The sequence below is a fragment of the Danio aesculapii genome, chromosome 13, assembly GCF_903798145.1.
Source record: "Danio aesculapii chromosome 13, fDanAes4.1, whole genome shotgun sequence".
Classification (NCBI taxonomy): Eukaryota; Metazoa; Chordata; class Actinopteri; order Cypriniformes; family Danionidae; genus Danio; species Danio aesculapii.
This window is the reverse complement of record NC_079447.1, coordinates 51,280,407-51,307,291: the sequence shown is the minus strand read 5'-3', so window position 1 is coordinate 51,307,291 and position 26,885 is coordinate 51,280,407. Positions and strand designations below refer to the sequence as shown.

General features: G+C 40.3%; 2 protein-coding genes across 3 annotated transcripts in view; one reads left to right on the top strand and one right to left on the bottom strand.

Moving 5' to 3' along the window:
- Positions 1-261: 261 nt before the first annotated feature.
- fbxo9 (F-box protein 9) lies at positions 262-15,546 on the bottom strand. Of its 2 annotated transcripts, none has more exons than XM_056470685.1 (13): positions 15,382-15,546; positions 14,778-14,852; positions 13,522-13,644; positions 13,379-13,436; positions 12,974-13,070; positions 10,504-10,634; positions 10,307-10,421; positions 8,360-8,478; positions 8,190-8,280; positions 4,792-4,887; positions 3,637-3,730; positions 3,374-3,531; positions 262-1,085 (listed from the first exon to the last, which is right to left on the bottom strand). In XM_056470685.1, exons 1-13 carry the CDS (start codon positions 15,382-15,384, stop codon positions 977-979), a joined length of 1,269 nt encoding a protein of 422 aa, XP_056326660.1. In that variant the 5' UTR covers positions 15,385-15,546; the 3' UTR covers positions 262-976. The 2 variants fall into 2 exon arrangements, with proteins under 2 accessions (XP_056326660.1, XP_056326661.1); XM_056470686.1 differs by having other exon boundaries at positions 3,374-3,528.
- A 2,058-nt stretch (positions 15,547-17,604) lies between these two features.
- arfgef3 (ARFGEF family member 3) overlaps positions 17,605-26,885 on the top strand; it is a 57,512-nt gene continuing 48,231 nt past the window's right edge. The window contains 5 exon segments of the mRNA XM_056471375.1: positions 17,605-17,895; positions 20,099-20,154; positions 20,460-20,537; positions 21,467-21,598; positions 23,943-24,011. Of these exon segments, the coding sequence (XP_056327350.1) occupies positions 17,811-17,895; positions 20,099-20,154; positions 20,460-20,537; positions 21,467-21,598; positions 23,943-24,011 (420 nt within the window). The 5' untranslated portion in view covers positions 17,605-17,810.

Genomic DNA, 26,885 nt, shown 5'->3' with positions numbered 1-26,885 from the left:
TTTTTCTTAATAACACTCACAGACGAATTGTTCACCACAAAACTAGCAATGTTAGCTAACGAAATCAATATGGTTAGTTTGGATTTAATGCGTACTTTAAATACTCTGCAGGAGTCCTGTAAGATGATGAAGACCACAACTCCCATAATTCCACTCACATCATCACACTACACTTTTGTTTGTTGTCAATACACTCCCTCTAGTGGCCAAAAGTACGCACTGCACGTTTAAGCTTTAAAACATCAATAAAAACAAGCAAAATGCAATATAGCAGTTTTATTTGGGTGTTCCAGTCATCAGTAGACATCATCCCTCACTGAAATTCACAAAAACAGGGGGAACATTCATCACAGTTGACTTATAACGTCTTACAGACAATCTTATATATATATATATTTTATCTCTTCATCTATACAACAAGAGAGTGACAGATCTTTGAGCTGCTGTTAAAGAGAGAGTTCACTCAAACAAATCCTAATTTAATCACACTTAATGGTTCGAAACGATTATTAGCTTCTTCTGTTGAACACAAAAAGAAGATATTTTGAAGAATGTTGAACAAAAAGCAGCCATTGACATCAATTGTAGGAACTAAACATACTATGGGAGTCAATGACTGATGTTTATTTTCCCCAGCATTCTTCAGAATATCTTCTTTTAAAGTTTTATTTGTTTCTTCTGTTGAACACAAAAGAAGATATTTTGAAGAATGTTGAGGGAAAAAAGCAGCCATTGACATCAATAGGAATTAAAAATACTATGGGAGTCAATGACTGTTTTTTTTCCTGCATTCTTCCGAATATCTTCTTTTAAACAAGCAGAGGATGAGGGAATGATGACAGAATTTGTATTTTTGGGTAAACTGTCTCTTTAAGACTGTGGGATAGTGGTACATTCATGAGAAAGCGGCTGTGTTAAAGCAGATGGAGCGGCAGGGTTGTCCAGGGTTATTTCTGCATGCATCTCTCGGCTCGTCCTACAGCGGACGCTCGGAAAACGCTGTGTAGCTCTTCACTCGTGCGAAAAACAGCGGCGTGTACATTTTGTCTACATCAAATGCTGTGACAACAGTCTCTCCAGTAGATCTGACGGAGGAAACCAAAATCAGTTTTAGTGAAAACATACAAAAATTAAAATAATAATAACAATAATAATGGAAAATAAAATATATTTAAATATTAGTGCTGGGAAAGATTCATTGTGATTAATCGCATCAAATATAAAAGTTTGTTTTGACATGTGTGTGTATTAAATATATCACTCGTGTACAGCCTCTTCACCCTTTTGTTACTCCGCCCACATGAGTGCCAGGCAGAGGACTACAGTTTGACAAATATTGCAGCTGTTGGGCAACATAATGTACTTTTGAGGCTTTTTTAGGTGAGAATGTAGTTGTTTAGATTACAACTATGCAGTTTATTCATAAGGATGGTGCCTATTTGAAATATTCATAATTTCAGAGATAGTTAGCAGCCATCAGCCTGACATACTGAGCAGAGCAAAGACAGTTGACGTTCCACCACTAGATGGCGACAGAGACTGCATAATAAGTCCTTAGAGGAGGAAAACAGCATTTTCTCAGTGTAAGTTTTAAACTACAGCTGAACAAATCATTACAGAACAGGTAAGCGACATTCTAAGTCGATCTCTGTTTTGTATGTTGTTGTGCTGTATTTATACCACAGTAATCTGCTAGTGTTTGCTTTGCTTTGGTTTTTTTCAGGGTTAATTATTGTGATCTCCTGATTGCAGCAGAGAAATACTGGGAAATCTCTGTAGACTGATGGCGTTTCATGCTGTTCAGCCTTATAATCTTAAAATGTGAGCAAAATCACCTGTTTTGTCATCACTTTAGACATTACGCTAGAGAATCATTCAAACACTAGCTCTGAAGTGACGTTGGTATATTAGCAACGATTTCTGTTGTTCTGACGTCAGCTGCAGCCCTCTTACAAAAGGGTTTTAGAGACTCTCTGTGTTTGATTTTCTTTTTTATTTACAGGATTATGCTGCCGAACTGTTGTATAAACACAATATCACACTTGTAGCAGTGCAATATGGGTGTATATCAGCACTGGTGGGGCACTAAGGCACTCGAGCCAACGCACGCCTCCCACCCGCCTTTAAGAAGACTTTAGACTGGATTTCTTTCTTGAGACCTGGCAACCTGGTCACATGGGGGAGTTTCAGGTGTGTTGTGACACATGTAGGTGATGGCTCTTTTCTCTTTTTGTTGTTTTGTTAATTAAATATACTCACTGGCCACATTATAAGGTTACTAGTTTTACCTATTATTACATTACTAGCACCGGGTTGGATCCCCTTTTGCCTTCAGAGCAGCCTTAATGCTTCGTGGCATAGATTCAACAAAATACTGGAAATATTTATGACATGGTGCGTTATCCTGCTGAAAGTAGCCATCAGAAGATGAGTACACTGTGGTCATAAAGGGATGGACATGGTCAGCAACAATACTCAGGTAGGCTGTGGCATTGACGTGATGCTCAATTGGTACTAATGGACCCAAAGTGTGCCAAGAAAATCTCCCCCACACCATTACACCACCACCACCAGCCAGAACCGCTGATACAAGGCAGGATGGATCCATGCTTTCATGTTGCTGATGCCAAATTCTGAGTCGAGCATCCGAATGTGGCAGCAGAAATGGAGACTCATCAGACCAAGCAACCTTTCTCCAATCTTCTATTGTCCAGTTTTGGTGAGCCTGTGTGAATTGTAGCCTCAGTTTCCTGTTCTTAGCTGACAGGAGTGGCACCCGGTGTGGTCTTCTGCTGCTGTAGCCCATCCGCCTCAAGGTTGGATGTGTTGTGTGTTCTGCAGACCTCAGGTGTATCGAGTGCTTATTTGAGTTACTGTTGCCTTTCTATCAGCTTGAACCAGTCTGGCCATTCTCCTCTGACCATCTGGCATCAACAAGGCATTTGCACTCATAGAACTGCAGCTCACTGGATATTCTCTCTACTTCAGACCATTCTCTGTAAACCCTAGAGACGGTTGTGTGTGAAAATCCCAGTAGATCAGCAGTTTCTGAAATACTCAGAGCAGCCCGTCTGACACCAACAACCATGCCATGTTCAAAGGCACTTAAATTCCCTTTCTTCCCTATTCTGATGTTCAGTTTGAACTGCAGCAGATCGTCTTGACCATGTCTACATGCCTAAATGCATCGAGTTGCTGCCATGTGATTGGCTGATTGGATATGTGCATTAACAAGCAGTTGGACGGGTGTACCTAATAAAGTGGCCAGTGGGTGTACATAGATATTATTCTTTAAAGTATTGTATTAATTTTGTCTGTCACATATTGTACCTTTTGTATGTTCCTGTTTTCAGCAACAAAAAGAAAAACAAACCTGTAGGTGATGTGGCAGGAGTGGTGGATCCAGACCAGTTTGTTGAAGCGCTGGCGCCCCCCGGAGGACAGCTGCAGTCCCACATGAAAGGAGCGCTCCGCTTCTGGAACTGGGTTCCGCCTGCAGAACCGGCTCCTCTGGTACTCAGACACCTTCTGCTGGGAGAACACAAGTTGACCACTGATAGAGGAGCAGTAAACACACACACACGCACACACACACTGGCTGAGGAATGTGGGATGGAGTCAAACAGGCTAACAGACCTCTTCTTTTCTCTTGGAGACGACCACATAAACTTTGGTTTGATTGTCCGTATCCTGGGACAGCCGGTAATGGCCAAACATGACAGAATCCATCCTGTGGAGATTAAAGAACGGGTCAAATGTCAGCTCAGTTAAGTCAAACTCAGACACACACACACATGCACACACACAAACAAACACAAACACAAAGAAACACACACATACACAAGCACAAACACCGCTCCCCCGACACACAAACACAAAACACAAACTTGTACGCACACAAACACACACATTTACAAACAAATACATACACACACAAACACATACCCGCACACAAACACACACACACATTGCACACAAACATAAACGCACACACAAACATGTATGCGCACAAACAAACACAAATACAAAGAAACACACACATACACAAGCACAAACACACACACACACACACACACACGTATGCGCACAAACAAACATGTGTTTACAAACACAAACACATGCGCACAAACAAACACATGGTTACAAACACACACACAAACACATACCAGCACACAAACATACACAAACCTATATGCGCACAAACACACTTTTACAAACACAAACACATATCCGACGACAAACATAAATAAGCACACACATACACACACACATGCATAAGCACAAACAAACATGTTTTTACAAACACAAACACACACACATGCGCACAAACAAACACGCGTTTACAAACACAAACACAGACAAACACACACAAACACACACATGCATGTGCACAAACAAACACATGTTTACAAACACAAACACACACAAACACAAAGAAACAAACAACACACATTTACAAACACAAAGAAACACACACACACAAACACACACAAGCACAAACACCCCCCGACACACACAAACACACATTTACAAACACAAAGAAACACACACACACAAGCACAAACACCCCCCGACACACACAAACACACATTTACAAACACAAAGAAACACACACAAGCACAAACAGCCCCCCCAAACACACACAAACAAAGAAACACACAGCACAAACAGCACCCCCTCCCCCCCTTAATCCGCACACAAACATAAAGCAACACATACACAAAGAAACACACACATGTAAGCACACACACACACATGCATGCGCGCGCGCGCACACACATGCATACACACCTGGAGTTCTTGCTGCGCAGTCGTGGGACGGTGACCAAAGGGTCCTCAGGTGTGGTCAACATCATCACCTGACCGTCAGGGAAGAAGCGCAGGTACCTGAAACATCAACATTAGCACTCAGCACACACACATATCTTATTCATTCATTCATTTTCTTTTTGGCTTAGTCCCTTTATTAATCCGGGGTCACCACAGCGGAATGAACCACCAACTTATCCAGCACGTTTCACGTATGCCCTTCCAAACGCAACCCATCTCTGGGAAACATCCATACACACTCACTCACACTCATACACTACGGACAATTTAGCCTACCCAATTCACCTGTACCGCATGTCTTTGGACTTGTGAAGGAAACCGGAGCACCCGGAGGAAACCCATGCGAATGCAGGGAAAACATGCAAACTCCACACAGAAACGCCAACTGACCCAACCGAGGCTCGAACCAGCGACCTTCCTGCTGTGAGGCGACAGCACTACCTACTACGCCTTCAATGTTTCATGTAGTCCACACCCAAATCAGGGAGCGCCACGCAATAGTCCATCAGAGGGCGACTGTTTTCAAGAGTTAGGGTTAGGAGACGTTGTATCCATGTTTCTGGAAAAACATCTTACAATACAGAGTGTGCCTCACGCAGGTGAGTGGGGTTAACAAACCACCTGTAGGACTAGGACTGTGCAATTAATCGAAAATTAGGTTTCGGTTTCGATTTCGGCTTCTAACGATTATGAAAACGCATTAATGGAGATAAACGATTATTGCATCATATACCGCCCCCTTTCCAGCTGTACACATTTGCTGCTCTGCAAAGCTCAGTTCCACCTCAAAATGGCTGAAAGCATGTACTGTAATGTAACGTCTGCAGCAGGGGATGTGCATCATTCATTAATGTACATTTGAATCGTTCAGGTTTTCAAAAGCGCCAAAGAGATCGCATGCTGTTGTGTGTGTGCGCACTCAGCGACAGAGACGAGCAGAGCACACACATCTAAAGTCATCTTAACGTGAGCGCTTTAATGGTCAAATAGGTGTTAAAACACGGTGTTCAGTGATTCATATTAACCCTCATTGGTGTAATAAACAAACGAGTTGAGAATCAAAAGACATGTGAATCAGAAAGCTGCTCTTAAAGTGACAGCGCACAATATTCCTGCTGCCGCCTGTTTTCATCATTAATCAAAAGGAGAAAATCCCTCGCTGCTCTTGACTGAAGGACTTCTGCAGCTGAAGTGTTTTTCGTACAGCGAAGATGCTCAAAGCACAGTTTGTTTCATATTTTTATTCTACTGTATTTATTTCCCTTTCCTTATTTACAGGGAGGAAAACTACTGCATATATACTAGAGCTGCACGATTAATCGTAAAAAGATGGCGATCTCGATTCAACCCCCTAGACGATCTTAATACAGCATTTCTAGGATTCTGCCAATCATATTTTCAAGTTCAGGAGAGAAGCAATGGAAGTCTTCACATTGTTTTACATACGTTGTTCAGCAACGTGGACACCTCCAAATGGTGTCGAAAGAGTCACATGCTGTATTTATAAGGTATAATTCACCTCAAAACTGTCATTTCTGTCTTCATGTAATGTATTTGCGACCGCAAAATCACACGTGACGTGAGCTGCTGACCGTCAGCTGTTACCACAAAGAGGGTGGGCGTGCGCGTGCGTCTGAATGAAGTCTACTTTAGTGAACCGAACCTGCATAGGCTGTGAATAACAGGTAACAAAGTTGTAAATAACATTAGCCGCATTTCCACTATCGGGCCAGTGCGAGCCAGGGCTTTAATCGGGCCAGGCCGGGCCAATAGCCCGGAGGTTGAGAAATGAGGCCGAAATCATGTCGCGTTTCCACTGTCGGGCTAGTTGCTCGCAGCGCATCACGCAAACACCGCCCCCAGAACGTCCCCCGAATCAAACGTCACACAACCCGTCACACGACCCGCCCACTTCAGCGGGAACAAAAAACTCAAATTATAACCACAAACACAACCTGGCATCACTACGAGAGCTGGAAGATGGAGAACACCGAAGCGATTGCTTTTTTACTGTTTATGGTCTGTTGGTGTAAGGCCAGACGTCCTCATTTCCGCAAACGCCGTCTATTTGCCTCTGAACATTTTCCTCGGCCCAAATGTTCAGAAGAGCCCTGGTGTCCTCAACTGACCAGTACTGTCTGCTATCCATTTTTTCTTCTTCTTAGTGAGTTGATCAAGCGCGATAGCAAAACAAATGTAAGGGAAGAAAGCATCTTGTCTCCTCTTTACCTGACAGGAAAACTCCGCCTTTGTACGTAACTCCGCCCCGAAGCCCCAGTTGGCCCTCCTTGGCCCAAGGTATTCGGCGGGCCGAAAAAGGCCGGACGCTGGCCCCAAGGAAGCCCCGCTTTGGCCCGATTACGCCCCGGAAGTGATAGTGGAAACGCGACTGGCCTTGGCTCGCTCGCTTTAGGCGCGATAGTGGAAACGCGGCTATTCAGTTTGTGGCACAGAGTGATCGTTTGGGAGCCGCGCGGGAAGTGAACCCTCTTAGCAGTGAAAATGAAACCGAAAGCGCACACAGTGTTGCCAGATGTAGCTGATTCCAGCCCAAAAATTATTCAAAACCCGCCGAAAAGCAAAAATACTCACCCCGTCTTCTGTATTCACGAAAATCACGTCAGTGACAGATTTGAAGCAGAAAATTACAGATTGACCAGGACAAATCTAAAGTCTGTTCAAGTCCACCATTCCAAGTCTATACAAAATTTAGCACTACGGACAATTTAGTTCAATCAATTCCCCAATAGCGCATGTGTTTGGACTGTGGGGGAAACCGGAGCACCCGCAGGTAACCCACGCCAACACGGGGAGAACATGCAAACTCCACACAGAAACCCCAACTGACCCAGCCGGGACTCAAACCAGAGACCTTCTTGCTGTGAGGCCAAAGTGCTGACCACTGAGCCCCCATGCATCCAGCACAACAACACCAAGTTAGCAACATGAATAAATTGGAGGGTGGAGTAGCAGAGCTGGTACAGATGTTTCCACACCTGTACTATCACTCGAGGAGAGATTTTAAAGACTCAGAGTCACACACCAGACAAAAACAACTGCATCAAGCCACATCTGATAAAGTCCTAAACATCGTGTCCACTGCAAATACAAAGCAATGTGGCGTGCCGGCTGTTTGTCAGATATTTATGAAACTGTTATCCTCTCTCAGCTGCTGTTGTTGTGTTTAGCAGTACACTCAAGCAACGTGACACATTTAAAACCTTGCCTCCTGCAGCGCGGGGGTCTCGGAGTGTTCGAAAACAGCATTCAGTAACTCAGTTTAAAGTATATCAGAGTCTTTAGACGCGCATGAGGATGAGTAAACGCTGAAAGAGTCATCATTTCTGAGTCTCACTCACCTGTAGTACTCCACCTGGTGCCAAGCCCTGTAGAAGCCATCCAGAGACTCCTCCCCCTGGCGGATGTACGAGGTTTTACTGATGTAAACACCTGTGCAAACCACAGACATTTATCAAACATGAGCATGCAGCAGATAACTGATGACATATACACAAATACACGTGTTTACCATCAAAGCGCACACGCGGCCTCTCCAAAAACATCTCCCTCCAGGATGAAAAGGGCAGCATTTTAGTGCAGCTCCGTCCCCAAACTCTCAAACAGGCAGAGCGCCAAATCTCAGGGTCCCTGCGACACACACATACATATAGAGAATCCTTTGCTAAACACCATGAAAGCAAAATGGACAATTCTTAGGTTTATGGAAAAATACAGTTTTTATGATCTATTTTTGGTATTCTTATTATTATTCAATTTCTTATGCGTACAACTTTTAAATATTTCTTTAAAATAATTCCTCTTTAGGATCTTTTTTCTAATTATTATTCAATGGCATGAGGGCATCGTCTAGCCTGGAGTGCCTATGCTGTTAACAACTAGCCTAGAGCGCCATCTGCTGTTTAAGAACTAGTCTAGAGCGCCATCTGCTGTTTACGAACTAGTCTAGAGCACCGTCTGCTGTTAACAACTAGCCTAGAGCGCCATCTGCTGTTTAAGAACTAGTCTAGAGCGCCATCTGCTGTTTACAAACTAGTCTAGAGCGCTGTCTGCTGTTAACAACTAGCCTAGAGCGCTGTCTGCTGTTTAAGAACTAGTCTAGAGCCCTGTCTGCTGTTAACAACTAGCCTAGAGCGCCATCTACTGTTTAAGAACTAGTCTAGAGCATCATCTGCTGTTTACAAACTAGTCTAGAGTGCTGTCTGCTGTTAACAACTAGCCTTGAGCGCCATCTGCTGTTTACAAACTAGTCTAGAGTGCTGTCTGCTGTTAACAACTAGCCTAGAGCGCCATCTACTGTTTAAGAACTAGTCTAGAGCGCCATCTGCTGTTTACGAACTAGTCTAGAGTGCTGTCTGCTGTTAACAACTAGCCTAGAGCGCCACCTGCTGTTTAAGAACTAGTCTAGAGAGCTGTCTGCTGTTTAACAACTAGCCTAGAGCGCCATCTGCTGTTTAAGAACTAGTCTAGAGCGCGACCTGCTGTTTAAGAACTAGTCTAGACCGCTGTCTGCTGTTAACAATTAGCCTAGAGCGCCATCTGCTGTTTAAGAACTAGTCTAGAGAGCTGTCTGCTGTTAACAACTAGCCTAGAGCGCCATCTGCTGTTTAAGAACTAGTCTAGAGCGCTGTCTGCTGTTAACAACTAGCCTAGAGCGCCACCTGCTGTTTAAGAACTAGTCTAGAGAGCTGTCTGCTGTTTAACAACTAGCCTAGAGCGCGACCTGCTGTTTAAGAACTAGTCTAGAACACTGTCTGGTGTTAACAACTAGCCTAGAGCGCCATCTGCTGTTTAAGAACTAGTCTAGAGCACTGTCTGCTGTTAACATCTAGCCTAGAGCGCCACCTGCTGTTTAAGAACTAGTCTAGACAGCTATCTGCTGTTAACAACTAGTCTAGAGCGCCATCTGCTGTTTAAGAACTAGTCTAGAGCGCTGTCTGCTGTTTAACAACTAGCCTAGAGCGCAACCTGCTGTTTAATAACTAGTCTAGAGCACTGTCTGGTGTTAACAACTAGCCTAGAGCGTCATCTGCTGTTTAATAACTAGTCTAGAGCACTGTCTGGTGTTAACAACTAGCCTAGAGCGCCATCTGCTGTTTAAGAACTAGTCTAGAGCGCTGTCTGCTGTTAACAACTAGTCTAGAGCGCCATCTGCTGTTTAAGAACTAGTCTAGAGCGCTGTCTGCTGTTAACAACTAGCCTAGAGCGCCATCTGCTGTTTAAGAACTAGTCTAGAGTGCTGTCTGCTGTTAACAACTAGTCTAGAGCGCCATCTGCGGTTTAAGAACTAGTCTAGAGTGCTGTCTGCTGTTAACAACTAGCCTAGAGCGCCATCTGCGGTTTAAGAACTAGTCTAGAGCGCCATCTGCTAAGCTCAGTTCAGATTCTATTCAAGTAAAAAGCAATGCACTATCCTGAACACTTTTCCAGCACAGCTCTCGTTAACCTATAAACACACCTTGCACAGATGTAGAAACCCCTGCAAACCAAAGAGAGCTGCTCTAATGCTCGGAGGTCCAGGTCACATGACACCACCCAGCGGAAGATATACATCAGCACCTCAAAAGGCAAAGCTGTGGACGTAGAGAAAGAAGAGTAAGGGCAAAGTGTAAACATCCAGAATTCCACAGAGACGATGAACAGAGAGGGATTTACCTGATATGTGCACCTGTGAGGTTTCCGTCTCATGCTCACACAGCTTCATTGTGTCGTTGCCCAAAGTCAGCTGATGCTGGAAGTACGTCAGCAGGTCGTCGATCTCACGATTATTCTCACTGCTCTCCAAGCTGAAAAGCAGCATAAATACATTAAATTACAGTGCATTTCAGTCCATTTCCACATTTGAGCACTGTTGAGCACATTCTTAAACAGCGCTGATTTGCCATCGTGTTCACATGATCAACAGAAATGACTGTGATTGGCCGTGAAGGTCATCAGTTCACCAAACTCACCGCTGTTTACTGAGTGTAAACACAGATACAGGGACACTGGAGCGTTTCAAAGTAACGTCGATCAGCTGGGTTGTCTATAAGCTGACATACAAGTGATCCGCTGATCAATCGACTAATCTTCACGGCTTTAAAATGCTCCAGTGTCCCTGTATCTGTGTTTACACTCATTAAACAGTGGTGAGTTTGGTTATAATCTTTCCATTGCTGCAATGGAATAAAAAAAAGGCTTATAGCATAAAGTGCATCTTATTTTTCTTCATGCAAATTATTTCTTATTTGCATAAATTATTATGTAGATTTTTCTTTAATTAAGAATTGATTTTATTTCACAGTGTGTTTTAATCAGAGATGTATAAAGTACTAGAGACCCAGATTTAAGTAAAAGTACAAGTACTCTATCAAAAACGTGACTTGAGTAGAAGTGCTCTTTAAGCACCATACTTAAGTGGATGTACTAAAGTATTCAACATTTTTTGTACGTAAGTATTGCAAGTAATTTATTTCAAAATGTACTACTCAAGTACTGAAAGTAAAAGTAGACGTATTGTGTAATGTAGTTCTTAAAGACAGCTAAGACGTCATATTGTTTTGTTTTTTTTTAAATATCTTTTTTTGGGGCACGTCATTAAGCAGAACGAAAAGAAACATGGCTTACGATTTATATAAACTAGGAGAACGTTTTTTCTCTCGCGCTTGAACCACAGATCTGACAGATTATAACAGCTTTAACACACACCTTTCAAAGTTATGTGTCACAAAAACACTCCGTACTCCACTTAAAACGCTATCGAAACCTATTTTCGGATCGCAAATTACCGCTTGTAAACGCTGTAAACGGAAGTTCTAAACATTCCACCGGAAGACGCTGGTCGCTATAGCGCCCTCTATGCAGTAGCCAAAAAAAAGGTCTATAATTGTTAACGAGTAGGGGTGTGAATCTACACTGGTCTCACATTTTGGATACGATTATCATGCCATCGATTTGGTTCAATTCGATATCTCGGTGCATTGACGATGCTTTTCATTCACCTCTGAATATGGATTAATATATATATATATATATATATATATATATATATATATACACATATATATATATATATATATATATATATATATATATATATATATATATATATATATATATATATATATATATATATATATATATATTGCGCGGATGTATACCTGACTGGTGAGCCGTCTGACAAACAAAGTGCCCTTCTGAATCAAAACCAGCAGGATGCCTGACTTTAGCTGTAGAATCGGCAGTTTCTCTTTAACTCATGAACACTTCAGTCATGCCGTCGTGACAAACTGGGGTATTAGACGCAAATAAGGGGTAAGGACTGCTGAGAGTGTTATGGAGTGTCATAACGCTCGCCAAACGTAAAAAAAAAAAAAACTTCCTTTCTGTTAAGTTCAGTTATGACTTCAGTCAGATTAAGGTAATCAAAATTCTCTGTTTACATGGTAGACTCTCCTCTGTTTTATTCAAATTAAAATCGTATTAAAGTATTGTTGCCCATGTAAACATACTCAATGTTTGACACACCGTCAGGGCTCTGTGAACTTGGCATTGAGAAGCAGCATTTTCTGTATGTATGTACATCAAAAGCAAGTATGAAATCGCTGTTTGGAGCTTATGTGGGCCTACAGTTCAACATTCATGTTTAACTGAATAAACAGTAAACACAGGTACATCTTATTGAACATAATTTATTTTTATCACCAATTATCATAGTAGAACAGTTTCTCAAGCAGTTTGTGATGCATTTTGTAAACAGGAGATGAGCCCCTGGTCTAATGCGTCACCTGGCTCGAGAAACCCGTTCTCAAAGACTTATTATTTGGGTAGCACACATATTCTGAATGCCTTCGGCAGAATTGAAATGAGCCATTTTAATCTAGATTAATTTCAAAATTAATCTAGATTAATCTAGATTAAAAAAATTAATCTATGCCCACCTATAATATATATATATATATATATATATATATATATATATATATATATATATATATATATATATATATATATATAATTATTATTTTTTTTTCAATTGGACCACTGTGATCTATTGAAAAAAAAAACTATTTTCTCAAAATCCAAACAGAACTATGTCACGCTATCAAGCTTCATTGTCCATCTCCATGTGTTAGCAAGCACTTACTAGCTGCCTCCCCGCTCCGGATCAGGAGTTCTGCTGTAGTTGATCTTAAACTCGATGTCCGGCACCAGCTGCATTGCACTCTTATAGTACTTGATGGCTGCAAATTCAGAAGGAGATTTACACTTGCAGCCTTCACTTCTTCATATAATCTTTTAAAAAGTTTTGGACCCTTACAAAGCATACAAATACCATAATATGGTTGCAGGTATTTAATAAACATGCTAAATTAACATATTTGTTTGTCTGAAAAACAATGCTATGAAAATGTGTGTTTTGATCTGCATAACTCCGCCAACTGCCAGTTTACCCAATTATATTTCAGCGTACTTCAACACAGTGTTTCATTTCAGTCATGAAGGCTGCTGAGCATGTATCTGGAAGACTACTATCAAAATAAACGCAAACCTTCATAAACGGCTCCATTCTGTTCCTCCTCCACAGCCTTCAGGAACAGCTCTCGGGCCTGGCGGAGCACACATTATACTTCATCATCTCCTATCATCACGTACTGTATGTGTAAGTGTGTGAATATTCATGAGATGACGCACCTTCTCCTCTTTAGCGGTCTCCTGCCTCCTCCTCAGCTCAGCGTTTCTGGAGAAGCTCCTCTGTCCCCCTGAGCTGGGCTGCAGCTCAGACATCCACTTGGCCCGAAAAGCACTGAGCTCCATCTGAAAGCATCAAGCAGCAGCTTCACACACACACACTCTTCTCACAGCCTCTGACAGATGGCAAATTTCAGGATAAATGTTTGTTTTAACTTTTAATTGTGATAAAAATATATATTACAGCTGTAGATTGTAATGTTTTCTTCAAAATAATAATAATAATAGCAATAAACTTTCTTTTTAATGAATTATAACCTAACATTTTTTCCACGTGTACATTTTAACAGAATAAATCAGAGTCTGAGAATAAAATAAAAACCTTTTTCATAGCTTTTATTATAAAATAAACTCTGTTAAATAAAAAATAATGGTTCTAATTAACAAATTTGAGGTTTTCACTTAATTGCACATGATTTTTGTTCACAAAGTTTTATTTTAGCCAAGAAAATCCTGAAAAATATATAGTAAGTAAAAGTGTATTTATCTAGCGCAGTGTTTCCCAACCCTGTTCCTGGAGGCACACCAACAGTTCACGTTTTGGATGTCTCCCTCATCTGACCCATTAACTTCAGGTGATGGAGCCTCTTCTAATCTTCTGATGAGTTGTTTCAGGTGTGTTTGATTAGGGAGAGAATGAAAATGTGTACTGTTGGCGTGCCTTCAGGAACAGGGTTGGGAAACTCTGATCTAGCGCATTTATCGTATATGGCCAACCACCCAAAGCGCTTCACGATCATCTCTCCACACCACCACCAGTGTGCAGCATCCACTTGGATGACGCGACGGCAGACACAGGACAACGGCACCAGTGCTTCACCACACACCAGCTATTGGTGGAGTGGAGAGACAGTGATAGAGCCAATTCAGTGGATGGGGATGATTGGGAGGTCATGATGGGTAAGGGCCACACCCTTACGAGAAGTGCCATGAGATGATTAATGACTACAGAGAGTCAGACCTCGGTGTAACGTCTCATCCGATTGACAAATATATAAAAAATATAAAGTAATAATATAAAATAATACAAAGAAATTCTGAAAAATACGTCAATAAATATAATGGCTCCACCCTACAATACTGAAATAAACAAATAAAATATGTATTACTTCCATATATACTTTATAAAGACATTGAAAACTTTGCCCTTACATCATATATAAAAATAAATGAATTATGAGGAGACTCGATTCACTAACTTGCAGATTAGAATCCTCAGTATTTTCATCCTCTCCATCTTCAACAGTGCCATCAGTATTTTGGTTGCTTTCAGCCTAGGGATAACACAGAATCATTAACCCGAGCTTAGATATTAATATATTAAGTGGGTCAAAGCTCTCGCACACAGTGACAACAGAAGTGACGCAGATGTCATCAATCTTAACTATAACCACGTCTATGTTTGGTGTGGAAAATAAGACCGACCAATCAGAGACTAGAATAGAGAGCACGTGCTTTCATTACCAGTAAACAACGCACGATTTACTAAACTCATAATACACCAAAGAGTAAATATAAAACTTAATTAATATTCACTAAATCTAAACAGAAGTGCGGCTGTTTTATGATTTAGTAGAATTATAAACTTCATAAATAAAACTCATGCACAAATTAGCTAGCATTTTCACTATGCATATATGTTTTTACATGCACACGCGACTGAAGAATGATTTAAAACTGTTACCGACTGAAAACAACTCGGAGGTGTGTGACAGGATTGTTACACGTCATGACTGCTAACACGCTAATGCTAGCGCCCGATTAGCAGCGTCGCTAATCTTAAGTAAGACAGCTTTTACTGACCATAGCAGCTTATTCTGCGGACTCTTTTAGTGTCTCGTTTAAGGTCGTGCTTTCTGTGGATATTTTACAGATCACGATCGGAGAAGCGGACGACGCAGCGGGCAAATTTACGAGCTCGCCACACGGCAGCCATCACGATGTGTATGTGTGTGTGACAGCAGCGATCGAGCAGACACTTGAGATGCTGCGGGAAATCAACATCCGGTCTGCAGTGCATAAAATAAAAGTCCGCCTACATTCAGTTAGAATTTTCATAATAATAATAATAATAATAATAATAATAATAATAATAATAATAATAATAATTATTATTATTATTATTATTATTATTATTATTATTATTATTATTATTATTATTATAAAGGTCGCTGGTTCGGGGCCTGCAGCTGGATATTATTGGGGTCAGTTGGCATTTCTGTATGGAGTTTGCATGTGCTCCTGTTTCCCCTACAAGTCCAAACCCATGTGCTATAGGGGAATTGGGTAAGCTAAATTTTCCATAGTGTGTGAATTAGTGTATGGATGTTTCCCAGTGATGGGTTGCGGCTGGGTAAAACATGCTGGGTAATACCTATATTTTACAGTCTATGGGTAATACATATGCTGGATAAGTTGGTGGTTCATTCCGCTGTGGAGACCCCTGATTAATGAAGGCACCAAACCGAAAAGAAAATGAATGAATGAATAACAACAACAACAACAACAATACTAATAATCTGTTATGTCTTTCTTATTTGTTTTTCTGCTTTAACACATCTTTAATATGTTTTAAATCATTTTATTATTATTTCTTACACTTGTATTTTATGTTTCTTTTATTTTTGTTTATGTAAAGCACTTTGAATTACCATTTGTGTCTGAAATGTGCTATATAAATAAACTTACTTTGCCTAATCACACATTACTTTTTATATCAAAGAGAAAATGCGAATATCCCTCAATGTCATAATTTAAACATTATTGAAAAGTTTACACTAAATAAATAAAGGTGAAATCTGTAATTAGTTTTGTTTTCTTTTTATTAAATGTTACATAAAATGAAATGTAATATAAACTTTAATTATGAAAGAAAAATAAAAGCTTTTAACATTGCAGCAATTATTACGACTCGAACATCAGATCACAACTTTCTTCTAGACTAAAATAATAATAATCCAGTACTGTCATTCTTATACCGTGGCGAATAATTACCTCATGAATATTGATCAGACATTGTTAGGTCTACTTGTTATTCTTCAAGTCAATAACGTTGCATTATTTCCATCCAATCATAAAGTGTGGCTCATACTTAAATATGGATTTAGAATCATTCACTATAATATATTTCTATCTATACATATAATATCTGATGTGGTTTAAAATTAAAAGTATCACAGCATTTTCGTTAATTCAAATTTGTACATGTGCAGAAAATTATTAAAGATACTACTTTAAGTTTTGCTGTACATGCTTGCTTATACGTCAATAAATGAACCTCAGCTAATAATTTTTTTTCTTACAGACAGAAATAATAAACACCAATCAGTCTTATCCTACGGCGAAAGATGTCTTTATTAATATTAATAACGCTGCCTTATTTCAATCCAACCAAAAAGTTTGCCTCATAAATATGAATCATTCACTATAATCTGTACAAATAAAATCTGGAATGTGGATTAAAATTAAAAGTATGTCCCATAGCATTTTCAAAATGTTACTGATCACTAAATATTTTACACGAGCAGAACCTCAGCTATATTAAACAAATGTTAATTTATTTATATATTAAGTTAGCTAAATAATTTACATAAATATTTAAACGTAATATATAAATATTTTACGCTAAATACTTTTATCATTAGAAATACTACTGTTAAACTTTACATGTTTATTTACACGTCGTGAACCTCTGCTATATTTAATAAATTATTTGTTTTTACAGACGGAGATAATAAAACGCTATTTAGGCTAATGCTACGGCGAAGATGAGTTCTTTATGAATATTAATGAGATAAGATTAGATTTGCGGAACATTCCTCCAATGGCAGAAGCGGAAGACGTTGAATATTGATTAGATTAGAGTGACGCGGCGTTATTTCCTTCCAACAGCGAAGGCGTGGCTTATGAATATTAAGTACTTCACCCTTCACCATAGTAGCTTTCGTACCTTAATTCGCGGACGGGAAGTAGCTGGACACAAGAGCTGCGCACCCACCTCACAAATCAGATGCTCTCACTAGAATCCCGATAAAATTCACTTCAATTTAGTCAGAACCATTTTTAGCAATGTAAACATTAGCGGCTTCCCCGCTGGTGATAATAATAAGTGACGCGCGCGTGACGTGTGAGTGTTGTTAAAGTGAATCATCTGTACTGTAGGGATGCTGAGCTTTAAACCGGAGGCCTGAAATCCTCTTTTTCAGTCCAGAAATCATCAGAAATCATCAGCGATGGAGGAGATTCTGCGGAGGCTTCAGAAGGAGGCGTCGGGCAGTAAATACAGGGCGATCCGGGACTCCTGCGGTGTGGCGTGCGGTAAGAGGATGAGGATGATGATGGTGATGCACCTGCCTGACAGAAAACAGTCAAATGCGCATTAAAAAGCACTTCAGCCTGTCATAACAATGTTTTAATGCTTGATCATTTAAACATACAGCAAGAGTTCATGTGTGTCCGCTTTACACGGATGTTTATTTGGAATCTGAATAGTAACAGCTGTTACTCCACTGTCTTTACATATTAGCTTAATACAAAATACAACGCGAAGAAAGTCGTAAATATTATATAGAATCAATAAAATAAACATTACGACGGACAAGGGAGTTTTTTGAAGTGTTAATTTTTGTATTAGTCTTGGCTTTAAAGGGGACCTATTATACTCCTTTTTACAAGATGTAAAATAAGTCTCGTATGTCCCTAGAGAGTGAGAGAGAGAGAGAGAGAGAGAAAGAGAGAGAGGGTGTATGTGTAGTTTCAGCTCAAAATTCCTCACATATAATGCTTTATAACTCTGAAACTGACCCCTTTAGGCTTTGATCCTCATGTTGGTGACTGTCGCTTTAAATTCAAATGAGATTGCGCTCTTTTCAAAAGAGGGCGGAGCTACAAATGCATGTGCATCAGTATAGTGGCAGATTCAGAACAGGACTAGCGTTATCTCAAAATGTTTTTACAAAATGTAAAATAAGTCTCTGATGTCCCCCGTGTGTGTGTGTGTGTGTGTGAAGTTTCAGCTCAAAATACCACACAAGTAATGTTTTATAACTCCAAACCTTTGATCCAAATCATGCCTAATTACCCTAACTTTAACCAAAATAACCTAGTTAAGTCTTTAAATATGAGCGGCGTGGTGGCGCAGTGGGTAGCGCTGTCACCTGGTTCAAGCAAGGTCCCTGGTTCAAGCCTCAGCTGGGTCAGTTGGCATTTCTCCGAGTGCTCCGGAGAAAGCCTAAAGACATGCTGTGTAGGTGAATTGGGTGAGCTAAATTGTCAACAGTCTGTGTGTGAATAAGTGTGTATGGGTGTTTCCCAGTACTGGGTTGCAGCTGGAAGGGCATCCGCTGAGTAAAACATATGCTGGATAAGTTGGCGGTTCATTCCGCTGTGGTGACCACTGATTAATAAAGGGACTAATCTGAAAAGAAAATGAATGTATGAATAAAGTCTTTAAATGCCACTTTAAGGTGAACACTAGTAATATCTAGTCAGATATTAAGCACTGTCATCATGGAAAAGATAAAATAAATCAGTTATTAGAGATGAGTTATTAAAACTATTATGTTTAGAAATGTGCTGAATAAAATCTTCTTTCCGTTAAACAGAAATTGCTGAAAAAAATATACAGGAGGGCTAATAATTCTGACTTTGATTAATATAAAAATAAGTATGAAGTGCTGTAGTCTAGTTTTCCTGAGTCTGTGTTTAACTCATAGACTGTATGAATGGATAATACCTCACTCTACAGCAGTTGTTCATGATGATTTATGAGCTTCAAGAACGTACCTTAACTGACCTTTGAGTGTTTCTCACAGACCGTCACTCATGCTCTCTGATGCTCCACTCTTATACAGGATCAATCAATAGCAGAGAAACGATATATAGCTCTCAGATAGTCTGTTATACTTTGAAGTTATTCAACGTATGGGGTGTTATTTAACAGTTAAGATATGAATTATTAGCCTCCGTGTATATTTTTCCCCCAATATATTTTTTTCAACACATTTCTAATCATAATAGTTTTAATAACTCCTCTCAAATAACTGATTTATTTTCTCTTTGCCATGATGACAGCACATAATATTAGACTAGATATTCTTCAAGATACTAGTATTCAGCTTAAAGTGACATTTAAAGGCTTAACTAGGGTAATTAGGGTAAAGTTAGGGTAATTAGGCAATTCATTGAATAACAGTGGTTTGTTCTGGAGACAATCCAAAACTAATATGTCTTAAGGGGGCTAATAATATTGACCTTAAAATGGTGTTTAAAAAATTAAAAACTGCTTTTATTCTAGCCAAAATAAAACAAATAAGAGTTTCTCCAGAAGAAAAAATATTTTAGGAAATACTGTGAAAAATTCCTGAATCTGTTCAACATCATTTGGGAAATAATTGATAAAATTCACAGGAGGGAGGGTGAATAATTCTGATTTCAACTGTAAATGTTATATTAATAACATTATATCAATTTCTATGTGTTTTTTTCCTCCTTCATATTGTCTCGTATGTGGTTTTTGCAGAGACTCTTCGGGCTCAGAATGGATCAGTTCAAATATCACCATCTAAACTCAGGCAAGTATTTTTGATTTCGTATACAGCCTTTAAATAGTCAATATTGCATTCCCATAACCTTTATGCATATTTCCCCAGTATCGTGCAGCCCTAAATTATATGCATACATTAAAAATGCATTACCAAATTCAACTATTTTCCTAGCACTACAGTCGGTTTGAAAAGAGTTTCTTGATTTATGTTTCTTCATCCAGCAGATGCTTTAACCTGTGAATCATCATTGGGAGACAGTGACATTAACATGCTTCAATGCAAACTCTTTCTTTCATTCTCTGGAGTGTTAAACGTGGACTATTTTTGTGCAGGGAGAAGTGTTTATTCCCTCTTCAGTTGGCGCTGGAGTCTAAAAACACCAAACTGGCTCAGACGGCCCTCACTGGGATGCAGGTGCGCTCATTACTGAACGTTTCACACTTTTGAAAGACGTTTCACTGATGCAAACATTCACTGCACTGCAAATAAAGCTATTATGTCAGAGTTTCTCACGCAGTGGTTTATCTTTCGCATGAAATATTGGCAGAGAGCAGCATCTTGAAGAATCTGCCGACTGCAGAAAAGAAATACTCTACAGATGACCTTAAAACAAAGCAACGTTTTAAAGGGATAGTTCACGCAAAAATGAAATGCACTCACTATTTATTATACATCAAGTGGTTCCAATCACAATTTCACAGGAGGGCAAATCATATAGTTTTCAACTGTACAGCAGGAGAAATAAGTATTGAAAACATATTTCTAAAGGTGCTGTTGACTTGAAATTCCCCTGGATGTTGGTTACAACCAAAATAAATCCATATATGCAAAGAAAGCTAATCTAATTAGTTTACAAATGAAGTTATGTGAAATAAAATGAAATTACGCAGTTAAAAAGTATTGAACACATGAGGAAAGGGAGGTGTTGAAAGGCTGTGAAAGCCCAGACAGCAGCTGAAATCTCTCAGTAGTTCTTCGGCAACCCTCTGCTCTTCCTCAGTGTAAATGAATATCAGCTGCTTCATTCCAATATCTACATTAGCAAGAGGATGAAGATGAAACCAGGGTGGACATTTCAGCAAGACAATGATCCAAAACACAGCCAAGGAAACTCTCAAATGCTTTCAGAGAAAGAAAATCAAGCTGTAGAATGGCCCAGCCAATTACCTGATCCGAATCCAATAGAGAATACAAAATAAAGCTCAGATTTGATAGACGAGATCCACAGAACCATCAAGATTTTTACACTCTGTTGAAGTCTGTGAGAAAAATACACCCCCCCCCCCCATTATATATAATATAGCTCATACACTTGTGTATATTCTGCTGTTGCTCTCTGACAGAAGATCCTGTGTGAGGATTGTTTTCTCGCGGTGGAAGCAGAAGCTCCAGAGAAACAGCTGTTGGGTCAAATCCTGGAAGCTGTCAGAGTGACGCCGAGCCTCCATGAAGACCTGCAGGTGGAGGTTATGAAGGTCTGTGTGTGTTTATGAGAGATCACAGAGGCCTGCAAGAAGAGCTAGGCTAGTCAGCGTCCAAAAAAACTGTTGCCTCTAGCAGGATTAATCAATGCAGTGTCAGTGTAATTGGATGAATGTGCAGCATTACTGGCACGCAGACATCCCCAGACACATTGTGTTCCCGTTCCCATTACAGCTGGATCTTTTATGCCTTTTCAGATAGACTTGTAGTGTGTAATGTAGGTGGTTGTGAATGTTAAAAGCCCTGCAAAGTTTAAAGCTCAGGGTGCAGATAAATTGTGTTATTGTCTTACAAAAGTAAGAAGCAATTGTGAATTCCTGTAAATATCAGTTATAATTTCTACACAAAGCCAGTCTCTGGTTTTTATTGGCCCTCAAATTATGTCTGTTTTAAGTCTCAAACATTGCAGCTTTAAACCAATTGAGTTGAGTATCAAACCAACACCATAGTTACTATTTGTATAACTTTGAATGCAAGTGGTAAAGAAGAACTGAAATTCAGATATGGATGTTAGCTTCCTCACATGAGCGGGAAAGTGTAATCTGTAATGAAATCTGACCAATCAAAACATAGTAGGGTTATCTGGCCAATCAGAGCAGAGTAGTGTTATCTGGCCAATCAGAGCAGAATATGGTTATATGACTGATCAGAGCAAAGGAAGGCTAAGTAACCAATTTGAAAAGAGTAGGGTTATTTGGCCAATCAGAGTAGAGTATAGAGCCTTCTGACCACGTAGAACAAAATAAGGCCATCTGACCAATCGGAGCAGAGTGGTGTAATCGGACCAATTCGAGCATAGTAGGGTTATATGACCAATCAGAGCAGAGTATGCTTACCTTCCCATTTATAGCATAGTTTGGTTACCTAACCAATTGGAGGACAGTAGGGCCATCTGACCAATCAGAACAAAATAGGGTTATCTGGCCAATCAGAGGAGAGTATAGAGCTTTCTGATCAATTAGAACAAAATCATAGCCAATCAAAGCAGAGTATGTTTATCTTGACGAATCAGAGCTTATGCCTTCTAACCAATTAGACAAAAGTTGGTCAATTTGACCAGTCAGAGGAGAGTAGGGTAATCTGGCCAATCAGAGTTGAGTACAGCTTTATGATCAACTAGAACAAAGTAGAGCAATCGGACCAATCAGAGCATAGTAGGGTTATCTGACCAATCAGATCCAAGGAGGGTTAACTGCCCAACCAAATCAGAGTATAGAGCTTTCTGACCAATAACAACAAAAGGGGTCCATTTGACCAATCAGAACAGAGTATGGTTGTCTTGATAAATCAGAGCATAGGCCTTCTGACCAATTAGACGAAAGTAGGTCAATTTGACCAGTCAGAGCAGAGTAGGGTAATCTGGCCAATCAAAGCAGAGTGGTGTAATCGGACCAATCAGAGCATAGTAGGGTTTTCTGACCATTTAGAGCAAAGGAGGGCCAGCTGACCAATCAGAACAGAGTAGGGTTATCTGGCCAATCAAATCAGAGTATAGAGCTTTCTGACCAATAACAAAGAAAGGGGCCCATTTGACCAATCAGAGCAGAGTATGGTTATCCTTGCCAATCAGAGCTTGGGTCTTCTGACCAATTAGACTACGGGGGTCCATTTGACCAGTCAGAGGAGAGTAGGGTAATCTGGCCAGAGCAGAGTACAGCCCTATGATCAACTAGAACAAAGTAGGGAAAGCTGACCAATTAGAGCAGGGTGATGTAATCAGACCAATCAGAGCATAATAGGGTTATCTGACCAATCAGGGCAGAGTATGGTCATTTGACCAATCAGAGCAAAGAAGGGCCGACTGACCAATCAGAACAGAATAGGAATATCTGGCCAATTAGAACCGAGTATAGAGTTTTGTGACCAAATACAAGAAAAGGGGTCCATTTGACCAATCAGGGCAGAATCAGAACGTAGGCCTTCTGACCAATTAGCAAAAGCAGATCAACCTGACCAATCAGATCATAGGGTTATTTGGCCAAATATGGCAGAGTATGGTTATCTGACCGACTAGAACATATAGAGGGCCAACAGACCAATCAAAGCAGAATAGACAAAGAGTATAAAGCTTTCTGATCAATTAGAACAAACCATGACCAATCAGAGTACAGTTATATGGTAGATCAGAGCAGATCGTAGAGCCTTCTGACCAATCAGAACAGAGTAGGCTCTCAGTAAGACGGGGTTTAGAGAGTGGATTCTTGAACCAGCTGTTTCATACACTGAGAGGAAAAAGCTGATGCTGCATGAAATTAGAGAATGTCATGTTTTAATCCTTGGATTTATGTAAACCTATTGAAGGAGACCTTGCTTTAAATAATATGTTTTGTGTCGTAGGTCCTGCTTTGCATCACCTACTCCTCGACCTTCGAGATCACTGGCCACAACATCTTGAGAATCGCTGAGGTAAGAGCAGCTTTATTGACCATTGACTGACTGAATGAAAGAGCAAATTGTGAATTTGGCAAGACTCTAATTAAAGTCCTTGTCAAAGGGCGTCTATTCTTAAAGAGTGCTGCGCTGTAATGCTACTTTAATGAGGACGCTGCAGAGTTTGCTTCACACTTGATCCACACATCATGCTGAGATTTTCATCGCAGGACCATTACGTTTGTTCTTTTCTACATGATTTATTTTCATACCATTCATTCATTTTCCTTCGGCTTTGTCCTTTATTTATCAGGGGTCGCCACAGCGGAATGAACCGCTAACTATTCCAGCATATGTTTTACGCAGCGGATGCCCTTCCGGCTGCAACCCAGTACTGGGAAACACCCATACACTCTCATATTCACGCACACTACAGCCAATTTAGTTCATCAATTCCCCTATAGCGCATGTGTTTGGATAGTGGGGGAAACCGGAGCCCTCTAAGGAAACCCACGCCTACACGGGCAGAACATGCAAACTCCACACAGAAATGCCAACTGGCCCAGTCGGGACTCAAACCAGTGACCTTCTTGCTTTGAGGTGACTAACCACTGAGCCACCGTACCGCCCCCCAAACTGTACACTATTATCAAAGAGTTTCCTTCAGTGATGAGATCTCACTCTGCTTGGCTAATTGGGTTTCTCCTGGTGTTTGTGTGTCTGGTGGCCGTAAACAGCTCATAAAAGCACATCATCATCATCATCATCATCATCATCATCATCATGTGTGAAGGGGTCTGGTTGTGCCAGATGTCTCTTGTTTTTCCCAAGGGATCAGGCCATAAATAATGAGCTAAAGCAGAGCACTTCCAGTCACACAGCAGACACATAAACTATCCAGACACGCACGTTTTCACTGCGTTTGAGGTACTGTAGGGCTGTATGATATGGGAAAATATGTAATATTGTTGCTATAGCAATACTCTTACGATATACAGTTGAAGCCGAAATATTTCCCTCTCCTGTGAATTTTCTAATTCAAGCATGTTAGTATGGAAGCCTATTTCCACCACAGGACATGCTGTCTTGGTGAACATCTCACTAGGTTTGAAATACAGCCAGACTTTAGGATCCTAAAATGCAAGAGTTTTTTTATTATTATTAAAGGTGAATGGCTCAGTGGCGCACAATGAACCCTTGAAATATTTTGCACCCGTCAACAGTGTGTCATTGGTTGCTATGGTTACAGGTGTCAGTGGTTCACACATGCCACGTTATCAGTCCCGTTTCTATGAGCGGATCAACAGCAGCTGCTCGGCGGTCACTCGTCCAATCATTCTGTTTGCTCAGTTGTAGATTCTACTGAGACGCGTATTAATCTTGTTTTTGCTTTGAAGTAAGATTATTTAGCTTCCCCCATTGGCAGATTATTTAGCTTGTTTTAGGAAAAACTCACTTAATTTTGACATATTATTTCTTTAATTTTTTACTTGTCTAGAAAATGCTTACATGTTTCATTGTGTTTCATTTGATGAGCAGTTATTATATTTGATGTTTAAAGTATGAATGAAATCCAAACTAATCATATTTATTTTGTTAGCTCACATTGCTAGTTTGGTGTTGAACAATTCATCTGTGCATGTCATCAGGGCTCGAGAATAAGGACTGCCCGATGGCCCAGGGCCAGCGTGCGAGACGCTCTGGACACTAGACAGGAAGGTTACTGGCCCGATTGGGCTGTCTGTCTGTCAATTGTGTGCAAGTACACTCTTACGGTGCTTTCACAACTAGACATTTGTTTCAGAACCTGTCTCATTTGCCCAATAGGGTATATGCGGAGCTAGTGTTTCTTCCCATACTGATAAACTTCCCGTGAACGGTTAATGTGACTTTTTTCCCCCATTTTATACGCTTCCTTTTACAGCATCGATGTTGTAATGTAATTACAATACAATCAGTTAAATAGACTTCGGCATTCATTTAGTTGCTCAAGCGTAACGAGACGAAAAGCCGTTTACTCGCATGCACCCGTCAGAATTGGCAGGCCAGTGCAGAAGCTCCATTCGTTCATTCACGAATTTTCTTTAAAATGAAATCCTTTATTAAAACCCTTTATTAATCTGGGGTCGCCACAGCGGAATGAACCGCCAACTCGTCCAGCATATGTTTTACGCAGCGGATGCCCTTCCAGCTGCAACCCATAACTGGGAAACACCCATACGCTCTCATTCACACACATACACTACGGACAATTTTTAGCCTACCCAATTCACCTATAGCGCATGTCTTTGGACTTGTGGGGAAAACCGGAGCACCTGGGGAAAACCCACGCGAACACGGGGAGAACATGCAAACTACACACAGAAATGCCAACTGACTCAGCTGAGGCTCGAACCAGCGACCTTCTTGCTGTGAAGCGACAGCACTACCTACTGTGCCTTCATTGAATAAACTGGGGTAAAATAAATGTATTTTAAAAACATGATGGGGGGAAAATGTAATTTAATGCAGTGCCTCTTGTACAATCTGAGACCCACTTTATATCGGATATCACTCAGCCAGTGGAGATCGCTGATTTTTAAAGAAAACAGACCTTAAACGTGCTGAATATGTAATGCATACAGTTCACCGGAAGAACTTAACCCAGGTTACTAACAAATTAAAAGTCCTTTAGCATACTTCCGCATATACCCTAGTTGCGCGGTTCGTTTGTCATATGTGCATCCAGCAATCGCGCTCTGATCGGCACCAAATCAATCGGTGCAAGATCGCCTGAATGACGTGGTCTCCGCTCGATTGAAACGAACTCTGGAGCGTATCGATTGTAGAGAGAAAACAAAGCGATCCAACGAACTAACCAGGCTATATCACAGTGTATTATAGTTGTGTAATAGCCATATGGCTATATGA